Source organism: Eptatretus burgeri, chromosome 6, assembly GCF_056783735.1.
Source record: "Eptatretus burgeri isolate ZD-2024b chromosome 6, Ebu_testis_v1, whole genome shotgun sequence".
NCBI classification, from domain to species: Eukaryota; Metazoa; Chordata; class Myxini; order Myxiniformes; family Myxinidae; genus Eptatretus; species Eptatretus burgeri.
In genome coordinates, this window is record NC_140966.1 from 299,136 (window position 1) to 323,000 (window position 23,865).

At 40.9% G+C, this 23,865-nt stretch overlaps 1 protein-coding gene across 2 annotated transcripts in view; it reads left to right on the forward strand.

Moving 5' to 3' along the window:
• Nucleotides 1-23,865, forward strand: part of LOC147024109 (uncharacterized) — a 282,987-nt gene that overhangs the window by 22,040 nt on the left and 237,082 nt on the right. For both annotated transcript variants that reach the window (XR_015058872.1, XM_085883692.1), the window contains exons 9-18: nucleotides 2,657-2,847; nucleotides 6,015-6,168; nucleotides 15,711-15,797; nucleotides 18,217-18,345; nucleotides 18,908-19,024; nucleotides 19,189-19,281; nucleotides 19,367-19,584; nucleotides 19,906-20,102; nucleotides 22,552-22,851; nucleotides 23,321-23,550. Coding sequence is in view for 1 of the 2 variants with exons in the window: in XM_085883692.1 (XP_085739818.1) it covers nucleotides 2,657-2,847; nucleotides 6,015-6,168; nucleotides 15,711-15,797; nucleotides 18,217-18,345; nucleotides 18,908-19,024; nucleotides 19,189-19,281; nucleotides 19,367-19,584; nucleotides 19,906-20,102; nucleotides 22,552-22,851; nucleotides 23,321-23,550 (1,716 nt within the window). In the remaining variant the exon portion in view is untranslated. The remainder of the gene's footprint in view (nucleotides 1-2,656; nucleotides 2,848-6,014; nucleotides 6,169-15,710; nucleotides 15,798-18,216; nucleotides 18,346-18,907; nucleotides 19,025-19,188; nucleotides 19,282-19,366; nucleotides 19,585-19,905; nucleotides 20,103-22,551; nucleotides 22,852-23,320; nucleotides 23,551-23,865) is intronic.

The window sequence follows — 23,865 nt, forward strand, 5'->3', positions numbered from 1 at the left end:
AGAGTATTTCATTTCTTATTTTTAATCTCAACAATAACCACTTGTTTTCAAACTCATGCTTTGACTAGATCTCAAACTCATGCTTTGAGCAAACATTTTTATTTTTGACAAAAATGTTGAATTTCGTCTTCAGTCTCATTTTTGTTGGCCTCTTTTATTGTCTCTTTTTGCTATGCTGATATGGCTTTTCTGCATGGGAATTGGCAATCAATTTTTTTTCTTCATACATCACAATGAAGTTTAAAATTTTTTGGAAGTTGAACATGAATAAAATACATATTTTGTGCACAAAAATATACTTTTTTGTATACTTTGTTAAGGCTCGTATAAGAGCAGACACATATAAGTTATAACAAAGGGAACAGGAGATGAGAGAGGGGGCGATACAGGGAAGCACAACAACAACAACAGTAGTGAACATGGACATCAGGAGATCTGTGGAGGAGAAAGAGATGGACAGGAAAGAGATGGCCAGGCCAGAAAGAGATGGCCAGACGGGGTAAACAAGATGGACAGGGACATCTACAGGGACTGTCAGGAAGGAAAACAGGGAATTTAAAGGAGGTGGATTTGGGGTGGATTAACAGGGGTTAAAAAAATCATGGTTTTGGATGGGGGAAGAGATGAGATGTGGGAGAACAGCTGTTTTGAAGACATGAAGGAAAGAGTGGGATTGAAGAGTGTGGGAATTTGTTCCAGAGGTAGGAAAAAAGAGGAAGGAAAGAGTGAAGGTGAGCAGTGATTCTTTATTTTGGCAGTTTTACCGAAAGGGGTTTTTTGGTGGACCTTGAGCGACCTGAGGAAATATCGGGGGTACAGGTCACAGACAGAGCAAGGGGGGGGGGGAGAGGGGGAGCCAGAGAGAAATCAGTCAATACAGAAATACCACTGATTTGCCTGCGGTGAGAGAGTAAGAGACCCAAAGACTCAGCCTCATCACAGGAGATTCCAATGATCTTAAAACCCTTCGTTTCCACAGTGTGAAGCCAAAAGAGGTGAGAGGCAGGAGCATCAGCCCAAAGGGGAGAGCAGTACTCCATCAAGCTGTGGATGAAAGCTTTGTATGTGGTCAGGAGCTGAGGTGTGCCAACAAATGACTTTGTACAGTGGAGGATGCCCAGTCGGCGATTAGCTTTGGAGGTCAGCTGAGAAATGTGGCTTTCCCAGGAAAGATCATGACAGATAGTGAGACCCAAAAGCTTGAGACATAGAACTTCTTCAAGAGGATTGTTGATAAAGTAGATGGGGGGGGGTGGGGTGGGGGTTTCCACATGGTCCTTTCGGAGAGACAGAGTGAGAGTATGACATTTGTCAGGAATGAAACGCATGTTCCAAGTGGTTGACCAGCTTGTGATTTTATCCAGGTCTGCAGAGAGTGAAGAAGCTGCTGCCTGCTCATCTGAGGGATGAGAGATGGTATGGCTAATGGTGGAGTCATCAGCAAAAATAAAAATATGATTTTCCAGAGAGTCAGAGAGATCATTGATGAAGATTAGAAAAAGCACAGGGCCCAGAGCACTGCCTTGAAGAGCTCCAGTCTGGCCAGGAAGAGGAAATGAGAGAATTCCATTCAGAGCCACACATTGATGATGCCAGGAGAGGAAGTCCGTGAGCCATGAGTGGAGATTACTTTGGACACCATAAGAAGACAGTTCAGTGAGCAGGGCAGGGTGCCAGATCATATCAAAAGCTCACGATATGTCAAGAGAGAAGGTTGTTATCTAATTAATGGAATTGAGGACATCCATCCATTTTTGGGAAAGCAGAAGCAGCATGTCCAGGATAGAGTGACCCGGTTTCAATCCAAATTGATGATTGGAGAAAAGGAAGGATTTAATGTCAAAAGTGATGATGGATTCCATGACCTTGCTGATGATTGGGAGAAGGCTGATTGGTCTGTAGTTGCAGTGATCTGTTTTTGCATTATTTTGTGCAGAGTGGTAATGTTTGCTGATTTCCAAGCAGATAGCAGATGACCTTGAGAAAATGAAAGGGTGAATAGAACATGGAGAGGGTAAGCAAGAGCAGCGGAGCAGTTTTTTTAGAACATGAAGGTTGATGCGTTCTGGACTGGTTGCAAAATCTGAGTCGAGGTTTGACAGCAAGCTCTCCACCTTCTTCGGATAAACATGGAGTCCAGGAACAGCTGGTTCTGACTGGGTAAGGTGGGTACAGAAAACAATGGATTTGAGACATGATTTTGGATCAAACACAGTTTCAGCATTCAGCCTTTTCACGGGCAGTGTCAGCTGCACAGTCATTTGAAAGTAAGGGAGTGGATGAAGGGGGAACGTACACCAGAAACAGACTTAACTAGATGCCACCAGGATTTGGAGGAGGGAGACAGGTTTGAGAGTTCAGTCTTGAGATTTGAAAGATGTTGTTTCCTTACTCTCCTGAGAGCTTTGTGGAAAGAACTGCAATTGCCTTCAGTTGGATTTGCCTTTCATGAGGTGAAGGCAAGTCGTTCTTCTTTGTAGGAGACTATGTTTCACTGGCATAGTCTAATATAAATCAATTTAGCCTGCTATTATTCATTCATTTAATTTGTATAGTTTGCTCATTCTTTTTAAACAAAGGTAGCAGCTTACCATTGTGCATGTTGAAAGTTTTTGTGATTTAATAATGTGCTTCAATATTTTCTGTCTTACACAAGGTGGTTTATAAGAATGTCACACTCCGGCTTGATTGGGCATACAAAGGAAGCCAGCCAAGAGTTATTCAACTGGGTGCTCAGTTAGATGATCGCCAAAAAGAAATAGTTCCTCACTTAAGGCAGACATCGCTGAGGACACGGAGGAAAGCAATGAAAACGTCTTATCAAAATCGTGTGACTCTGCTTTTCAGGTGATATGTAAATACTTTATTTTCACTAGTTTGTTTTCCCTAAGTTCAAGAAACAATATACGTATTTAATTGCTTGCCTTATAGATGAGGTCTAAGCTTAGAGCATAAGAAGACTTTTTTAGACTCTTTTTAAAGTCAGTTTCTCCTGAGGTGCTTCTTTACACATCGTGAGAACCTAACTGAACATTGGCTGAAGATGACTCATTGTTGGGCTGAATAGAACACTGCAGGCAATTGTACCATTAACATAACTGGAAGCACCTGCTCCCGACTGGAGTCGCCAGGGAGGTCATGTTATTTGGGGTACCAATCCTTTCAGGCTGGGGAACCTATTGTTCTTATATTTATTTTTTTCTTCCACTGCAATTTTTCGGGTTTATTCCCTTTTAAATTCATTTTTTTCTGTAACCACTTGTCCCGATTGACATTAACTGAGCGACACCATAGGTGCGACTACTTATGTAGAACTTCTGAATGTTAATTATGACATCGTAGGTCACGTGGTGTGGCTGCCATGTTGGAAAAAAGGAAAACATTTGGACCTCTGTTTCTCTGAAGCCGCTTCATGGGGAAAAAAATGAAACTTGGCACATGTCAAGTACTCCCATTGGGAATACGTGTTGTTAACCATGATGTCATCGGCGCCTTCGTTGTATCATAATTGCAGACTTCGAATGCTTTATCTGATCAGTATGAAAATCCTTGAGGGTCATCGAGGGCTAAATTGTATGGGAGAAAAAAAAATATGATGATGCCATCGGTCACGTGGTTCAGTAGCCATATCTTTTTTTGAACATAAAAACCTTCAAAATCTTCTCTGAAATGGTCGAACAGATTGAGGCGAAACTTTGCAAGTATAATCGCATATCCATGAGGAACAAAAATTTCCCTATGCATGATGTCGTAGATCGCATGGTTTGGGTAGGACATCAGAGGTTACATGATTTGGAAACTGATTTTTTGAAGAATAAACCTTTTTTAAATCTTCTCCAGAACAGCTTGACAAGATTGAGGTGAAACTTCACAAGTATGATCTGGTAGTCATGGGAAATATCGGTTTTAAATTTCATCCTGATCGGGTGTATGGTCTGGCAGCCATACGTATTTAATTTGGGTTATTTTTAATTTAATTTTTTTGAATATAGTTCATTTGTCTGCGCCTGGATTCGTTTGAGGGTAGAGGAGTAGCAGCTGAAACCCAAGGCCCAGTGGCATAAAGCATTCTTAAGGAAACATTTGATGATTTGCTTTAATATTTCCTCAAGTTTCCCCGAAAGGACATCCTTAATTTGAGGATCATTACATATTCAAATTTTCCTTAAGTTTCTCCTTATAACCTTCCTTAAACTCAAGGGAGCACCCCACCCTCCATTATTTCTTTGTGTTCATGTTATTTGGATACTAATTCAATTGATACCGACGATGTCGCCAGGAAAAAGGGTCAATGACTTACGTAATAAGTAAATTGAACAAGGCATATTACTTGGTCCATAACTTGTCAATCACACGTCTTAGAGAGATGTGGAGGGGGGGGTGGGGGGTGGTGCTCGTTCAACTTGGGGGAGTGCCAATTTACCCTGAGGACTCAGGTCTTATCCAAATCAAAAGTTTCTTAATTATACACTCCTTGTAGATAACCGTCTACGACGGGTATGGGGAACAGGATGGATCACAATACTCGGTTACGGGAGTTTCTTTGGATGTTTTGCGCCACATTCAACAACTCGGTTCATATTGGTGGTGTGTCTGGGTGCCCATGGTAGCGTTTGAGACCGGTCGCTTTAGATTGTTGACCGTGACACATAGTGCCGGATGAGTAACACGAACGATTTGACATATTCATCGTTTCTACATTACCTCCATCAACAGATTAACCACATGGCAGGATAAAATCGTAAATGCTGAGTTGAACAAACGTTCTGAACTCATGGATTTAGTTAAGTAAAGCACGTCATCTGTGACCCAGCCATCGGTTTGCTGCCGAACGCTGCTGATTGTGACGTAATCGATTCCCTCTTTGAAAATTCTATCTATATTCGATTTTTTTGAATCTGCTATCACCTGCTAAAATACATGGTACACATAATGTGAAGATTTTGGAAGTATGAACAGAATATGTTCAGAGAAAATTGTGTTAGAAGTTCCAGGCTTACGCCCATTATATTATGATTTATAGTTATAGTGTTGTAATTAAACATAAAAGCACTTCAAAAACACATCATGCGTTATATAATGTATTGTCCCTCTTCTGCTTGAGAAAATCCTCCACTCATGCTTCTGTCTCTTCCTGAAGCCACTTTGTGGATCGCTTCGCCACCATCCTGCTTTTGGAAACCTCTTTCTAGCTCTAATCTGAATGGATGCCGAGCATAGAAACAGCTCCTAAGGATTTCCACACCCTTAAGAAAATCTTCACCTGAGGATTTCCGAAGGGATGTTTATGCAACAGCCCTCAAGGAAACCCTTCACGAAGGAATCACAGTGTACCTTAAGAGGAATCTTTCCTTAAGGATGAGGGCATTTGATGCAACCTGCCCGAATCCTATCCAGGTTCCTCCTGATTACTACATCTTTGCTTTTTGCTTCTTCGAGTTCTTTCTAATGACTCCAATGCAGTGTTTAGTCTTCCATTCGATTTGATTGATTTTTTTTTTTTACGGGGTTCGATCAAAGCAGGACGTCTTGAGATTGTCATCACTGTCAGCAGTTATAAAGTGGCAGTTCTAGTTTTCTTTATCTTTATTAATACCATCGCAGCATACCCACCCTGCGGGCGATCTTGTACCAAGCGCGCAACACATTCTTATGACACACCCCTTCATTTGGGTGGTGTATAGGCAACAGACTGCTGCCGAGATCACTCCTGAAATAATTAACCCAGGTTATGTATATTAAACAAAAACGTGTACTGCTTACGTGCATATACAATACACTGTGGTCATGTAGCTCGGATAATTCCAATTGCATCAACCATCCCCCCCCCCCTTCCTAAGAAAATGCCAAGATGGGTGAAAGGTCAAGTTAAACAATGTTGGTTTTTCATTTTAAGGAGAATAAAATGTTCCAATTTCTTCTTACTTGATGCTTACATTTATGGAACTCATTTAATGTCTTGTGATTGAAGTGTCACAATAAAACAAACTAACAAACCTTATTTTGTATTTCAGTCACCCATTCGCAGGGTCAAAGGATTTCAAACTGCAGCAGATATTCTCCGTGGATCACAAGAAGAAGTTGTATAGACTGAGCGTAAAAGGAAATATTGATAAACAGAAAATTATCACAACCCTAAGCTTAAGCTCTTTGCCAAAAAACCCTGAGGTAAATTGAGATTTATTATAAGAAGTTATTTTTGCAGCCAATACTTGTTTGCTTCTTTCATACCATACTTCTTTATTGCATTTGGTTATTGAGTTAATAACATATCGTGTGCGTGTGTGTGTGTGTGTGTGTGTGTGTGTGTGTGTGTGTGTGTGTGTGTGTGTGTGTGTGTGTGTGTGTGTGTGTGTGTGTGTGTGTGTGTGTGTGTGTGTGTGTGTGTCTGCACGCTCGTGAGTTAAATAGTGCACATGCTTTCATTTTGACAAGGTGGATGTGTGGCAGGCACCCACTATTGGTCAGGATCCTTGTGGCAAGTGGTGGTGTGGCACAGTGGTTCATAGTCATCGTTCCAATGAAGAGGTTTTTGTTTTTTTCTGGTACACATAGTTGAGGCTTGGGAAAGAGCTCGTAATAGTACACTGAATGGATCAGAATGCAACAGGCTGTGAGAGAGAGAGAGAGAGAGAGAGAGAGAGAGAGAGAGAGAGAGAGAGAGAGCGAGAGAGAGAGAGAGAGAGAGAGAGAGATCACGAGAGAGAGAGAGAGAGAGAGAGATCACGAGAGAGAGAGAGAGAGAGAGAGATCACGAGAGAGAGAGAGAGAGAGAGATCACGAGAGAGAGAGAGAGAGAGAGAGAGAACGAGAGAACGAACCGCCAACAGCAGTCAAAGGCCAAGACAGAGGGAGGCAGACAAACAATGGGTGTGGGGAGGAATGGGGGGGGGGCAGTGGCAGGAGAGGATACATGGATGGATAATATTGATACAGAAGGAGAAACTCAGGAGAAGGAACTGGAAATTTGGAAGGAGGGGGGGGGAGGTTGGATGGAAGTTAACAAGATCATAAAAGATCATGGTTTTGGATTGGGGACAATCGGAAGTGGTGATAAACAGCTGTCTTGAAGACCTGGAGGGCAGAATGAGATTGGTTCCACAGGCTGTAGAAAAGGGGAGCAAATGAATGGATGTGAGCAGTGATCCTGGATTTAGGTAGTTTTACCAGAAGGGGGTTGATGGTGGACTGAGTGTGCCCACAAAAACCTGGGGGTGGGGGGGTTGGACAAAGCATGGAAAGAGCAGCAGAAATGGCAAGATCAGAAAGGAGGTGGTGGAAGACAGAGATGAAGGACTTTGCACAATGGAGGATGCCCATTGTGCAAAGTCTGATGGTGACATCTGATGGCTGATGATGACACCCAGGAGTTTGAATGACTGAACTTCCTCAAGAGAACCTCTTTAAAAGCATTGTCTAGAAATTAGATAGGAGGTTTTGCCAGACGGTCCTTTCGGAGAGAGATCATGAGATTTGTCAGCATTGAAAGACATATTCCAAGTGTCTGACCAGCTTGTGATTTTGTTTTTTCAAGGTCTCAAGAGAGGGAAGAGGTCGCAGCCTGCCTTTCTGAAGGATGAGGGGTGTCATGGCAGAGGGTGGAGTCATTAGCAAATGGCGAAAGCGGATTTTCCAGTCAGAGAGATCATTGAGGTAGATCAGGAAAAAGGTTGAGCCTAGAACATTGCCATGGGGCACTCCAGCCTTAGCATGGCGAAGAGATTAAATAATTCCACTGAGAGTCGCACATTGGCTAAGAGAATAGAGGAAGTCATTAAGCCATGTGTGGAGTTGCCTTTAGGAACTATTGGCAGAGATTTTGGAGACAGTTTGTTTCTATCATGTGTACATCAAAAGTTATAAAAGTTCAAAGTTTCACAAAGACTTTATAGACACCCTGTTTCAACACAGTGTGGTCCAAAATGATGTGATACTTTTCAAACATGTCATAATTTTACGAATGTGGCCCTCTTTTCTTCTTATCAGGTTGCCTTATGAATAAGGTTAAATGTTTTTTCCATCGAAGTTTCAACCATTTCAAAGAATTTATCTGTGCTTCAGAGAGATTTTTCACTTCTCATTTTAGAGACTTTTCTGTGAGAAAGTCAAACATTTCTATCAAGAAAGGCAGTTTTGTCGGTTCTATCCAAATTTGAAAATTTTACAACGCAAAATCATGAAATGTATTGTTGATAGGAGTAGGGACAATTCAAGTCTGAAAGACAAATTAGATGACATAGCAGTCAAAAACCTTCAGTGAGAACAACTGACAAGGTAGAGGCTGTAAGAGGAGCTTTGCAGGCTTCTCTGAAAAAAAAACGTCAACATGCCAACTTGTACAGCTGTTGGGAACTTCTCCCATGACTGTTGGCAGAATCATACAGGATGTTCTGAAACTGTATCCGTAAAAGATACAGTTACTGCAGCCCCAGACCAGAAGAAACAAAAAAATGAGCAATCAGAGATTGCAGACCCTTTTTTTTTTTTTTTTTTTTTTTTTTTTTGTATACCTTGGTCGAGGCTCGTATGAGAGCTAACACACAACTCACAGCAAGGAGGCATGAGACAAGAGGGGCGGGAGTGGAAGGGACAAAACATTGGGGAACAGACACAGGTGAACTGTGGAAGGGAGAGGGATGGGGATGGGACGGGGAACATGGCGAGGGGAAGATGGACATTAAAGGGACTTTCAGGAAGGAAAGCAGAAGAATTGAAGGAAGTGGGCTTGGGTGGATTATCGGGGGTAGAAAAGATCGAGGATTTGGATGGGGGAAGATAAGAGGTGGTGGTGAACAGCTGTTTTGAAAGCCTGGAGGGAAGAATGGGAAAGAATAGAGTGAGGAAGTTTATTCCAAAGGCGGGAAAAAAGAGGAATGAAAGAGTGAAGATGAGCAGTGATTCGTGATTTTGGTAGTTTTACCAGAAGGGGTTCTGGGCGGACCTTGAGCGTCCTGTGGAAATGTGGTTGGGACAAATCGCAGAGAGAGCAGGGGGGCAAGGCTGGAGAGGAGTCGGTAGAAGACAGAAAGACCACCGACCAACCTGCGGTGATTGAGTGAGAGGCCCAAAGACTCAGCTTCATTGCGGGAGATGCCAATGATCTTAAAAGCCCTGGTTTCGACAGCGTGAAGTCGAGAAAGGTGGGAGGCAGGAGCACCAGCCCAGAGGGGAGAGCAGTACTCCATCAGGCTACGGACAAAAGCTTTGTAAGTGGTCAGGAGCTCAAGAGGGCCGAGGAAGGACTTTGCACGACGGAGGATTCCCAGTCGGCGACTGGCTTTTGAGGCAAGGTTGGAAATGTGACTTTCCCAGGAAAGGTCATGGCAGATAGTGAGACCCAGAAGCTTGAAAGAAAAGACTTCTTCCAGAGGATTGTTGAGAAAGTGGATGGGGGGTTTTGTAAACGGTCCTTTCGAAGAGACATAGTGAGAGTGTGAGATTTGTCTGGATTGAAAGACATGTTCCACGTGTTGGACCAGTTTGTGATTTTATCCAGATCTGCAGTGAGCGAAGAAGCTGCTGCTTGCCGGTCTGAGGGATGACAGATGGTACGGCAGAGGGTGGAGTCATCGGCAAAGAGAAATAGAGGATTTTCCAGAGAGTCCGAGAGATCATTGATGAAAACCAGAAAAAGAACAGGGCCCAGAACGCTACCTTGAGGAACTCCAGCCTGCACAGGAAGAGGGGATGAAAGAACTCCATTTAGGGCCACACGTTGACTGCGACAGGAGAGGAAGTCTGCGAGCCATGAGTGGAGATGGCCTTGAATACCATGGGAAGAGAGTTTGGTGAGTAGGGCAGGGTGCCAGACTGTGTCAAAAGCACGTGATATGTCCAGGGATACGGCTCGGATTTCCTGTCTGGCATTGAGGACCTCCATCCATTGATGGGAGAGCAGTAGCAGCATATCTAGGGTAGAGTGACCTGGTCTGAAACCAAATTGATGATTGGAAATCAAGCCATTGGAGAAGAGGAAGGATTTCATGTCTGAAGCGATGATGGATTCCATAACCTTGCTGATGATTGGGAGAAGGCTGATTGGTCTATAGTTACAGGGATCTGTTTTTGCACCTTTTTTATGCAGGGCAGTGATGTTAGCAGATTTCCAAGCAGATGGCAGATGACCTTGGGAAAATGAGAGGGTGAATAGAACAGAGAGAGGGTGAGCAAGAGCAGAAGAGCAGGCTTTGAGGACGCGTGGGCTGATGCCGTCTGGACCGGTTGCAGAATCTGACTCGAGGTTTGAAAGCAAGCTCTCCACCTTGTCAGGAGAAAAGGATACAGAGTCCAGGGACAGTTGGGTGCGACTGGGTAAAGTGGGTAGAGATAGTGATGGGTTTGGGACACAAGATTTAGCTGCAAACACCGAGTTTAGACATTCAGCTTTATCACGTGTGGAATCAGCAGTGCGGCCATTTGAGGTAAGGGAGGGGATGGAGGGGGAACATACACCAGAAACAGATTTGATTAAACGCCACCAGGATTTTGAGGAGGGAGAGAGGTTTGAGAGTTCAGACTTGAGATGAGAAAGATGTTGTTTTCTGGCTCTCCTGAGGGTAGCTACACACTTGTTCCGAGCTTTGTGGAAAGAACTGAGATTGCCCTCAGTTGGGTTTGCTTTCCATGAGGCAAAGGCAAGTTGTTTCAGGACAACTGCCTCGCCACAAGCTTCAGTAAACCAAGGGCGGGAGGAAGGGTAAGACAACTGAACTTGCCAGAACTCGTTTTGTAGAGTGTATTTTGTGTGGTGTTTGTATACTGGTGTTACACAATTAATAATATACATAACTGGAACTGTCACTTTATAAGTGCTGGCAGTGATGACCGCGCACGAAGACATCCTGCTTTGATGCAACCCCTGCTTTGATCAGCCACTTGACCCTGACCCATGACTAATATTATTCAATTTAATTCAGAATGAGGTTAAAATAAATTCAATTCAAATGCAATGGAAGACCAAATAGGTACGGTCCTGCATTGGAATCATCAGAAGTAATCCGAACAAACAAAGAGCAAAGATGAAGTCATCAGGAGGAGCCTGGATAGGAGTCGGGTTTCAGATGCTACTACTATATCCTCAAATCCATCCAGGTGCAGACAAGTGAGCCTTCGTAAAAAAAAAGCATCAAAAAGAACCCAGATTAAAAAAAAAACTCGGCCTGCCAGACCATGCATCCAATAAGGTTGAAAGTAAAAATGTATATTCCTTATCACAACAAGATCATAATTGTGAAGTTTCACTTCGATCCATGAAGCGATTCAAGAGAAAGAATTTTTTTTGAAATGATTTTCACTCCATCCAAAATGGCTGCCAGACCATGTGATATCAATTATTTGTGAATACCCTCGTTTTGCCAAGGAATTGGGAACATTTGTGTGAAGTTTCTAATCGATCTGTTCAGCCGTTCTGGAGAAGATTTTTATCTTGCCAAAACGAAGTTTTGCAAGATATGTTAGTCAGCTTGTATGTTTTTTTTATTTTTATTTTTTTTTGTCTGTAATCACGTATAAAAAATTCTGCAGAGCACAGTTATCATTGGAAATTTTTGTAACTTCGCATATCAGAGACCTATAGAGGTCCCTTTCAGTGCACAAAATTTTGAAGGTCAAGGTCAAAGGTCAAGGTCACTTTGGCGCAAATCAGGGGAGTCGACGAAACCCTTATTTTTTGAGTAATTTTGAACGGATCGTCTTCAAACTTCATGGGAACATAGTTCATGGTCTGGCGCTCAGCTGATTAATTTTTGGTGGCGATTGGCCTTGACCTTCATATGTTTTTTTTGTTTGTTTGGTCTGTAATCATGTATAAATCACTCTGCAGAGCACAGTTGTCATTGGAAATTTTTGTAACTTCGCATATCAGAGGCCTATTGAGGTCCCTTTCAGCGCATAAAATTTTGAAGGTCAAGGTCAAAGGTCAAGGTCACTTTGTCGCAAATCAGGGGAGTCGACGAAACGCTTATTTTTTGAGTAATTTTGATCGGATAGTCTTCAAACTTCATGGGAATATAGTTCATGGTCTGGCTCTCAGCTGATTAATTTTTGGTGGCGATTGGCCTTGACCTTCATGGTTAGCACCTCAGGTCAAACATATTTGACCCCAAGGTCAAATTTTCAAGTTTTAGGAACCATATCGTGTAGTACCTCAAATTGAACACCTCGATGAGTGCTTTCTAGATATGTCAAGCTTGAGACATTATGACGTCATTTGGTGACGTTATGAGGCAAAAGCATATTTTTCATGGTTACTCTGTAGAACGATTCTCATCGGAATCTCTCGTAGGCAGATATTCCTCAAGGAGTCGCTCCTGGTGGATAGCAGCTCTGTTCACCTCAATGTGACCTTAAAGAAGTCACACCTGGTCACCTTTTGGCAAGATACGGGTCACCCTGCGGGTGACATTGGTTTATTTTTTTTTATCGGTGACAGGGTAAATCCAATATGGCTGTCAAAGCATGTGACCTACGACATCATATGTGTGAACATTTTGTTCCTCATAGGCGGTCGGTCATAGATAGGCGGTCATAGATGTAAAGTTTTGCCTCGATCTGTTCAGCCATTTGAAAGAAAGGTTTTTAAAGTTTTTTTTTAAAGACAATATAGCTGCCGAATCACGTGACTGATGACATCATCTTTTTTTTCCTGTGGAGCATTTTATCCCGAGATGACTCTCAAAAAGTTTCATCCTGATCGGATGAAGCATTCTACAAAAATCAATTATGACGTCACAACTAAGGCACTGATGACATAAAATCACACTTATTCTCCATGATGAGTACTTGCCATGTGCCATGCTTCAACTTTTTCCTTAGTGTGGTTTCAGAGATAGAGGTCCAAAGTTTTTCCATTTTTCCACATGGCTGCCACACCACATGACGTCTGATGTCATAATTGTCATGAAAACATTCTACATGAGTCGTTGCTCCTATGGTGAAAATTTTGTCTCAATCCGACAAGCGGTTGTGGAGAAAACACTAAAGTTCTGTGCAAACAAACAAATAGACGTCATGCAGAGCACGATACTTGCAAAATCCATAAAACAAATTTCACCTCAAAAATAATTGGTGGTTGAATTAAGTGACCAAATTTGCAACTTATCAAATTTTAAGTGAATCGGATGAAAATTGACAATTTTAGAATTTTAGTCTATGTTGACCTTTTGGCCTATGTCGACCTCAAAAACAATCGGTGGTTGAATTCAGTGACCTTACCTGCAAATCCTCTTAAAATTTCAAGTCAATGGGATGAAAATTGAGGATTTTATAAAGACCACCATGGTTGTTGACCTTGGGCCTAGGTGGACCTTTTGGTCTATGTTGACCTCAAAAATAATTGGCGAGTTGAATTAATTGACCTGAAATGTAAATCCTCTTCCAATTTCAAGTCAATCGGATGAAAATTGAGCATTTTAGAAAACTCAACTAAATTGATGACTTTTGGCCGATGTTGATATTTTGAACTTTTGACCTCAAAAACAGTAGGCTCCTTCCTTGTGACAAACTCTACCTTGTGGTGAAGTTTTGTAAAGATCAGTTTAAAATTGCGACCAGTAGGCGATAGACAAAGAAACAGACAGAATAACAAAATCGACTGACCAATATATTTGAAAAATCGAAGTTTTTCAAGTAACAAACGGAGCCAAATGCAATACCCTCTCCTCTGGTGAGGGTAACAAGAGCGACAATTGCTTTTATTCGCAATACATGTCCCCGACCGATGTGGTATTTTCTAAGTCAAAAAAAGGCATAACTGCAGAAAATTGACAAAACTCCCTGAAACTCAAACTTGTTCCATAACTTATCAGAATAAAGCCATGTGTCCAGTTTCAGTTGAATATGTGAAAGGGTATGGGGAAATGGTCTGAAAAACCACAGGTGGGACGGGCAGATGGATAGATGGAGAGCAAACCTTCATTCCCCTCCAGTGAAACCAGTCGGGGACAAATAAGAGGGAGAGGTTCAAATTTTACATCACCATTGCCAAGCGGATCATAGAAGAGCAGCATTTTCGAGACAACAATCTCTTTATTGATGAGGCCCACTTCCATCTCAGTGGCCACATGAACAAGTACAGAACATCGATTTCAGGCAGAATACTAACTGCACAAGCATATAGACCTACCAGTTTCTTTAGCAAACGTAACAGTTTGGTGTGCTATCAGATGTAGCAATGTATTTCTTCTTTGAGAACGAAGCCAGACAAACAGTAACAATCGACACAGATAGATACATGGACATGCTGCAGAGAAGATTCATTCTGGCACTGAGGAAGCAAGCAAGACCACGATGAATTCAGTCATCTTCCAGCCTGGTGTTGGCTTGGTGGTTAGGGTGGTGGCTTGGGATCCTTGAGTACTGGTTCAAGCCCCGTTGGGCCGCTGAATTAATACACCAGGAGGTTGACTCAGCTTGCCATCCTTCTGAGGTCAGCAAAATGAGTACCAGTGCACTGGTAAGGGGGACACTGTATCAGCGGCATAGCCGTGTCCCAACCAATGATGCCACCAGCAGCCACAGGCTGTGTGTGTGTGTGTGTGTGTGTGTGTGTGTGTGTGTGTGTGTGTGTGTGTGTGTGTGTGTGTGTGTGTGTGTGTGTGTGTGTGTGTGTGTGTGTGTGTGTGTGAGAGAGAGAGAGAGAGAGAGAGAGAGAGAGAGAGAGAGAGAGAGAGAGAGAGAGAGAGAGAGAGAGAGAGAGAGAGAGAGAGAGAGAGAGAGAGAGAGAGAGAGAGAGAGAGAGAGAGAGAGAGAGAGAGAGAGAGAGAGAGAGAGAGAGAGATACATACATACATCTTCCAGCAAGATGGTGCATCACTGCATTTGTCTAATGATGCTTTTGAGTTTTTGAGATGACTTTTTCCAGGTAATTGACTCATTTCTCGACGCTGAGATAACCCATGGCCTCCCTACTCCTCAGATCTGTCTCCTCCCAACTACTAGCACGTCCCTCAAAGCTAAAGTCTTCAAAACCCACACACATTGCAGAAGATATGCCTGGTGTTGGCTCAATGGTTAGGGTGGTGGGCTTGGGATCAGAGGATCCTGAGTTCAAATCCCACTCGTCTATTGAATTAATACCAGGTGGGGTTGACTCTACCTGTCATCCTGTGGTCGGCAAAAATGAGTGCCAGCTTGCTGGCATCCTGTGTCAGAGTGGCGACCCATCCAGAATTGTGTCCAATAGCCAAGGAGACTGCTTAGGCAGCACCAACGTGCTGCACAGAGTATGGTCCCAATCGATGGATGGATTGCAGAAAATGAAATATAACATCAGACAGGAAATCGGATGCATACCTGCTTTAGTTCTTAGCTGAGTCATTGATGATTTCAGAGTCCGTGTGACAACTGTCATCCAGAGGTATGGTGCTTGGATTGAGCACGTCATCAACTACTAGTCATATTGCTCCTTATTGCTTGTTGAAGCATTTTTTTCACTATAATAAACCAAAATTTGACGAATCCTGTGTTTTATTACACAAAAACAAACTGATGTAATTTCAAAATTTTCAAAGATTTTTTTTAATATTAAGCTAAATCATTTCTGCATTAATTTTTTTTGAGAATTCGTTCACTCAAAATAGTGTGATAAAATTACAGGGTAATCTTTGAATAATACTTAACCAAAGGCTAATTCCATTATCTATTATACTTAAGAATCAGTATCAATATTTGTTTCCATGAAGTTTATACTAATGACGTGTTTTTTTTCACAGATTTGTGTGGTCATGAAGCAACCTTTCGAAGTGCAATTTTTACCCAAAAATTCCAAATTCTGCTTGAAAGGAAAAATGCATGCTAAGGTACGTTTTTATTGCTTTAAAAAACAATCAGGCACAGGGTGGAGGTGACATTAAAATGAAGAATGTTTCATAAATGCTATACAAAGAACAGTGCAGAGAAAGAGAAAGAGAAAGTAAAAATGCATATTATTGATGTAAGAGGGTGAGAGAAAAGAAGGCTAAGGATAATGTGAATAATTTTTCTGTGGTTAAGATTCACAACAATAATACCATTCCTTTCATGCCGTAAAGACGAATAGGACTACCAAGACAGTTTAATTGGCAAGGATTACAGTCTTCGACAGGTCACCACTCCGACGCAGGTTACCCCAAATGGTTATTTCCCCAGTAAGCTGGTACGCATTTTGCTGACCTCGGAAAGATGGCAGGCTGAGTCAACCATACCTGGTGTTAATTCAGTGGCCTGACAGGGGCTTAGAACTCAAGACCCTAGGATGTTAAACCAGTTACCTTAACAGTTAAGCCCACACCAGGCCTTTCTTGGATGCTTAAGCCACTTGATACTTGTTTTCAGCACCGCTGGGGTAGTTTTGTTTCATCCTTGAGACAGGTGCTCAAACACATTTCTGATTTTAAAAACCGCAATGTTCCACCGTGCATATGGGTTGATCCATTTATAAATATGAGGTTGTTTTGTGATGGTGCAATAAATTATGGTGTGGATTTCCTAAACAATATGGATATGGATTGATATGAGGAATTGCACATTTTATTTTAATTTTTGCATTTGTATACATTTAAACGTAGTTATTATTACTAACAATGGGTTGTTTTGTGCTCTTATTAGTAATACCATCATTATCCAGTGTTAAGATTTTTAACTTTCTGTAAATTATGTGAAGAGCAAATATATTATGAACGAGAACGAATCACTTCAAAGAATGATAGGATCCAGATCTTCACAAAAATCAAATTAATTGTTCCTTGTCACACACCCAACTTATCCACCAAGTTTCGTCTGAATCTGTCCATAACTTTTTGAGATATCTTACTCACAGACTGACAAACAAACAAGAAGAGGACATCGTGCAGATCACAATACTTGCAAAATCCATAAAACAAATTTGACCTCAAAAATGATTGGTGGTTGAAATCAGTGACCAAATATGCAACTCCTCTTCAAATTTCATGTCAATGGGATGAAAATTGAGGATTTTAGAAATACCACCTTAGTTGTTGATCTTGGGCCTATGTTAACCTTTTGGTTGATGTTGACCTCAAAAGTAATTAGCTGGTTGAATTGAGTGACCAGAAATATAAATCCTGTTCAAATTTCAAGTCAATCGGATGAAAATTAACAATTTTAGAAATTCGGCCTATGTTGATCTTTTGGCCTATATGGACCTCAAAATAATTGGAGGTTGAATTCAGTGCCCTGAAATGTAAATCCTCTTCACATTTCAAGTCAATCTGATGAAAATTGAGGATTTCAGAAATACGACCTTAGTTGTTGACCTTTTGGTCGATGTTGACCTCAAAACCAATAGGCTTTTTCCTTATTACAAACTCGACCATGCGGTGAAGTTTCATGAAGATCGGTTTAAAATTGTGACCTGTAGGTGACAAACAGACTGATTAAACGGAGAGACAGACAGAATAACAAAATCGATTGACCAATATACTTGAAAAATCTTCGATTTTGTACGCAACAAACTGACAGACAAGTGTGTAAACATATCCTTCATCCACTTTTTGGTGCGGTGGCAGAGGTCACAACTTGATGCACCATAAATTGTTGAAAAAAAGATGAGACTACAATTATTGTCTCTGATTAGCTAATGGGACTTCTGCATACACAAACATGAAACCTTCAATTGACTATTATGTAACTGCACCACAATGTAGGTACTTCAAACTATTCACCTTCTACAAGTTATTGTTGGAGGTCCAAATTCTCTTGTCGCAGTGTCGGAAATTTCATGACAAGTCCTGAATGTTTCTGTGGCTAAGAACCAAACCTGTATTTCAAGTTGCTACTTTATCACAGGGTGCAGTACTCTCTGCTCTACAGCCATTCTAAATTCTATAACATTGCAAAGTAAAGTTAATCATCTCTGATCCAATCACACTTTGTTCCTTCAGGAATATTACGGTCTAACAATCACGTCTCTTGGTCGTTCCTTGTATTATGATTAGAACATTTGGTTATTGAGCATTCTTCATCCAGGCTCCTCAACTGTGCAACTCATCATCATTGTAAATTCACTGCTTGAATAAACTTTAATTTGTAGCTTATTTTCTGATAATGACAAGGATTGCTGTGGATCTCTGTCATATGGAATATTCCTGAAGCTTCACAAATAACATTGATCAAACCTTCATATTTACTTGGTTATAGTAACTGGAAATGGTGACATTATGTGATGTATGCTTTTGAATTATTGTTTTACTTTGGTTGATAATGAAAATTTTCCAACAGTTCAAGTACTCTGGAAGCGCGAATCTGAAGCTGGAAAATGCTGGAGAATTACGATTCTCAGGAAAATACCACGGACCATTAAACAGCAGGAAACATTATTTATTTATGAATTTAAATCACACTTTCAAGGTAACGATGTGTTTAGGTTTTATTGCAGGAAGGCATACAGTCGACAATGTTTGGACTTATTTGATAATTTAACATACACATACACACACACACACACACCAACATGGATTGTGTTGCACGCCTGGATCTTCATGCAGACCCAGAGATCCAATTGATCATCTCATGTGAATTGTGTACTGCAGCCCAGATTGTGCAAAATACTTTGTGGTCATCCAATCACAAGGATTAGCCAAGTTCCTGACAAAATGTTAACTTCACATAAGTTCAACCATTTGCCAAGCATTGCACATACTGTAGGAGTGAGGACAAAGCCAGCATATTTACAACTAGAATGGTCATTCAGTTGAGCGCATACCTTTGCCATGCAATCAATGCCTGATCAAGGAGAACATATGGGGCCCAATACCATTTTTGAAATGTCATGCAATACATCGTTTTTAGCACCATCTCTCAATGGTGAACAATCGCTTTAAAAACCAGTAGAACATAATGGGCCCAATAAATTTTTGAAATATAATGCTATATATCGTTAGATCCACCAAGCATGACCTTTCTTTTTCAGATAAAAGCACCATCATTCTCCAGTATTAAAGCTCAGCTATTTTTTGACAAATCACAAGGACTTGGTTTTAACTTTGGAGCAGAATGCAAGCTGCTTTTGGACAAGGATGAAACAAAGGTATGATTGTATATATTGGAAATAAGCTATGAGGAGGGAATTGTGTCTTACAGCTTGTTAAACTTTTCTTGAGATCGTTGATATTTCCAAAACATACTACCAACATGTTTTGTTACACAGTCGTTGACAGTGTTATGCAGGTGTCTGGTTTGTTTTCATGACAGGTTGGCATACGTGTGAATGGATCAACCACACACCAGACCGCATGTGGCCACTTCTCCTCACCTTACAAAGCTATTCCCTTTCGATCCTTGCAGGTGATATTCACCGATTTATAATTTACAGCACATTTTTGAGGAGGTCGACAGTAAAATAGTGTGACTTTCGTAAACATTTTTGCAGACGTGTTTGGAAGGAAAGAAACTTAACCAAATGAGTTGGAACGGAACTGGCTTTCTCATAGTCAACGACAAAGAAAGAGGAAATGTGGAAATGGAATTAGAAACAACGATGAAGAAAAATATATGGAATATCAGCTTACAAATGAAGATGTCACAGTCAATCCTGTCTTATCCCAGGAACTCTTTTTCTTATCTCAAGGGGCAGTTTACAGCTAATGAGTAAGTTTTTCAAATTCTACTTTGCAAAGCAAAATCCAAAGCCTTCATGCATACATAAAGCAGCCTATGTACAAATATAGCCAGCCATTTGTGAAAAGGTCACTTGATATTCTGCTTTCTGATCTTTTAAAATTCATTTCATTCAGACCTTTTTCACAATCGGCCAATTGGTTGGATTATCTGTTTTTGAAGCTTGCACTAATAATTGCTCGAAAACAACAATTGTTAAAACTATCCATGAAAGCACACGCAATAGATGCATGCAGTTGTAATTTTATGCATTTTTTTATTTACCAACCTTTTATTTTTTTTCTTCGGTAGATTAATTGGATATGGGAAGGCCGGTTTGGATTCAGAGACAGTTGCATTGGCTGTGCTGATGAGAAAGGAAAAAACAAATCCTACAATGTCGCTGACTGCAAAGGGTGGTTTCACACATAAAGTTCAGAAATGGAACTCTGTACCTAAGCACATAAAACTTCATGCAATGCTCAAACAGAAGAATGAAGATAATGAAGGTACCAAAATATGAACACTTCTTGAGAATTTTGATTTTAATTGTTGTTTCACTGCCACTGTGATGCTTTCGAGCAGAGCACACAGTATGCCATTTTTCCAGGACAAATGTAAAGGCAATTTTCCCTTCCACATGCTTTGTTCAAGTAAGAATAGGCTTTTGGTTGAATGAAGAGCTCACCTTGCTTATGAAGTCTAATGTCCATCTGCATTGGCAGAGAGGTAATCTTAGCCTGGTGTTTGCTTAGTGGTTAGGGTGGCTAGCTTGGGATATTATGGCCATGAGTTCAAGCTCGTGTCTACCGTTGAATTAACACCAGGTGGGGTTGACTCAGCCTGTCATCCTTGTGTGGTCGGTAAAATGAGTACCAGTGTACTGGTAATAGGGGCATTGCATCAGCAGCACAGCTGTGCCTTCAGCCAATGATACTACCTGCAGCCATATGCTGCATACAGAGGAGGAGGAGTAGGCAGAGAGAAAGAAGACTGTATAGAATCACCAGGAAGTTGATTGATGTGTGCTAACTGCTGTGGGAAGCAAGGAAAAGCTTATGTTTTGGCATTAGCCCTTCATGGGAGCAAAAGAGGGGGTTGTTTGATGAGGCTTTTTGGTTTAACTTCATAGAGGTAGCTGATAAATATATCCATTTTAACAACTTCTTACTGCTATATTTATTGAAAGTAGCTGCATTTTTAATCCTTTCCTGTTTGTGGCAGTGGTGGATGTTTTGAATGAGGGAGTATGAACAAGGTTGCCTTGGGAAATATTTGCAGATTATTTGATGGTGATATTGGAATTTTAAGAGAGACTTCAAGATGCAATGACAGGAAAGTTTGGAAAGTTGGGGACTGAGGATCACTGTGAGGAAAGCAGAGGGAATTGTAAGCAAGAGAGAACAAAGAGAGGATGTGGTTCATGCTGATATCCAAGGCAGTGAGTGAAAACAGGTGGGAAAATTCCAAATACCTGGGTTCTAATTTTGAGGAAGGCGGTAGTTGCTTTGAGAATGTGATATATTATTTTTTAAAGGCTCTTTTGGCTAAACAGTTGCATCGGTTCCAACTATTAGGCGTGAGCTTAGCAAAACTACAGCCTCCAACTTTCCAATAGGATTGTACTAGAGCCAATGCGGGGAAGGGAATTTAATTCCTAATTTTATAGACCAGTCCACCCCGGAAAGGGAAAATACATGGACACAGGTTTCCCTCACCTTGTGAGGGAGGCCTTTTTAATATAAAAAGATTTAAAAAAAACAACCAAATTTAAACAGCTTGGGACATACATCTTGACCCCATGGCCAAGGTACACATTCTAACAAAACTGTCCCTTGAGCATACACATGCACCTCGGGCTGAAGGCTGAAGTACATGGTCAATCAAACACACATCCCAACCCTGAAGGGCCAGAATACATGGCCATACAATGGACGACTCCTCAATAGGAGTAAGTTCCCATGAAACTCAGCTTGGAGCCGAAGCTCCTCCCCGGAATGAACTGGTCAAACCCTCCAATACATGAAGTCGAGATCAAACCTCATTACTGTAGTGAGTACCAGGCCAAAAGTGCCACACCAGCTATTGCTGAAAGCATCCTGAACAACAGGAAATGTCTGCTGCACATGAACCTGCCTGTGGTTCACAAAACAGTTCTGGGGGTAGTCACAAACAATATATGATTAAGAAAGGCTCTTTTGGTGAAACAGTTGCATCGGCTCTGCCTGTTCGGCATGACCTTTACAGAGCCACAGCCCCCCCCCCCGACTTCCAAGTCGATTGTACTGCAGCCAATACTGTGTAGATAATTTAATTATCAATTTTATAGACCCGTCCACCCTGGAGAGGGAACATACATGGACATGTGTTTCAGGCTACCCGAGAACCATTTTGCGGACTACAGCCAGGTTAATGTGTGCAGGCATTTCCTGTTGGTCAGGACAAAGGTTATTGATGAAGAGGAGGAACAAGACAGGCCCTAAAACATAGCCTTAGGAGAGAGGATATATATACATACATATATATATATATATATATATATATATATATATATATATATATATATATATATATATACAATACTGTTGAGAGCCACACTTCACAATGAAAGCGGATGACCTCTGTAAGCCATGAGAGGAGGTGGCTTGGATACTATAGGCAGAGAATCTTTGTGATTTGTATGTCCAACAATTTAACCTCACACCCACCCTCTTCACTTACCTCACAAGATACAAAGCTTTTGCAAGTGTCTGTAAAATCACAATCATTCTCTGACTGATTTTGCATGTCTCGACACAGCCATGCCCTCAGCCAATTATGCTACCCCGCAACCTTGTGCTGCTTTTTAACAAAGAAGATTATAATTGCTTCATTCTACAAAGTATATGTCTTGGCATTTTCATATTTTCCCCTGAACTCCATTCACACTTTTCCAATCAAAATGGTCTTGTGTTTCAGGTGAAATAAAACTCTTGGTTGAACAATCTGCATTTAAGCTTCGATTCATGAATGACGACTCTCAAAAGTCAGCACTATTAAAATTAACAGCTGAAATGATACACAACAGTTCTTTGTCTTTTCCAAAGAGGATCCTGTTTAATGGAAAAACTTACTTGAAGGGCAGGCATGCTGATGGACAAGCTTGCCTCAAGTATGAAAAATCATGGATTTGTGTGGAAATGTTGAGAGACCACAAACCCAAAGAAGATATATTCACTTCAAAACTCAACCATTCTGTCAAAGCTCTGAAGAAAGCAGGTGTGGCCACTAACAAAGCAAAAGTATACATGCTATGCAAATCTTTTTTATGGAAAAGCCTTTGTGCTGAGAATATAAGAAAAATACTGAGAATGAGAAAAAAATACTGAGAATGTCAGTGACTAATCCAAAAATTATAACACACTGTCGAACCAAGAGAATTATATAAATATTAGTTCTTTTTATCATTGACATTATAATTATTATTCGCAATTCATTTTTATTAGGGCTGGCTGACTGTCCCCAGTCTGTCCCAAGTCAGCCAGCCCTAATCAAAATGTGTCCATTGTCAAGTAATGCACTTGCAATTCAAGTAAATGTGCAACAATGCTTTTAAAACTCCTTGTCCTACACATCATATGTGTATAAGCGACAGCTCCACTAACATTACAATGTTAAAAATAAAACGAAAATACAAAGTTGGGATTCCAACTTTTAAGCCAATACAAACTGTTTTATATTTTTCCAGGATTACCAAATGATATTTACATTTCGGCAAACCGAAAGTCCTCTAAACAAAATCAGTTTGTGAGGCTGCAGGTGAGGTATGATGGAGAGAAAGCTGCCACAAGTGTTGGCTACTCTGAAAACCATCATGAAAACACTGACATGAAATTTCAGGCCATTGTGAGGCACCAGTTGGATTGGTTAAAACAGCAAAGAGTTCCTGCTGACAACAAGCTTCTGCTGTATCTAACGGTGAGAAAGAATGGGTGTAATGGTGATGTCTATTTATTTTGGTCGTTTTATAGATGTGGCATCAACTTGTGAAACTTTGAATGAAACGAGGAAGCTGTAACTAAGTAGAAATATTTCATGTTGAGATTGACATGTTGCTGAATATAGATACAAGGGTGAGTCCAAAAGTATCCACAATTATTTTTTTTAAAACTGTCTTGTGTTTACTACATTGTTTATTGTACTTTCAGGTACAAGCACAAACAGTCTGTGCCATTGTGAAGCAGTTTTAACCTTGAGCAGTCAGTAATTGTGTCGTTGTAAGGGTGTTAACAT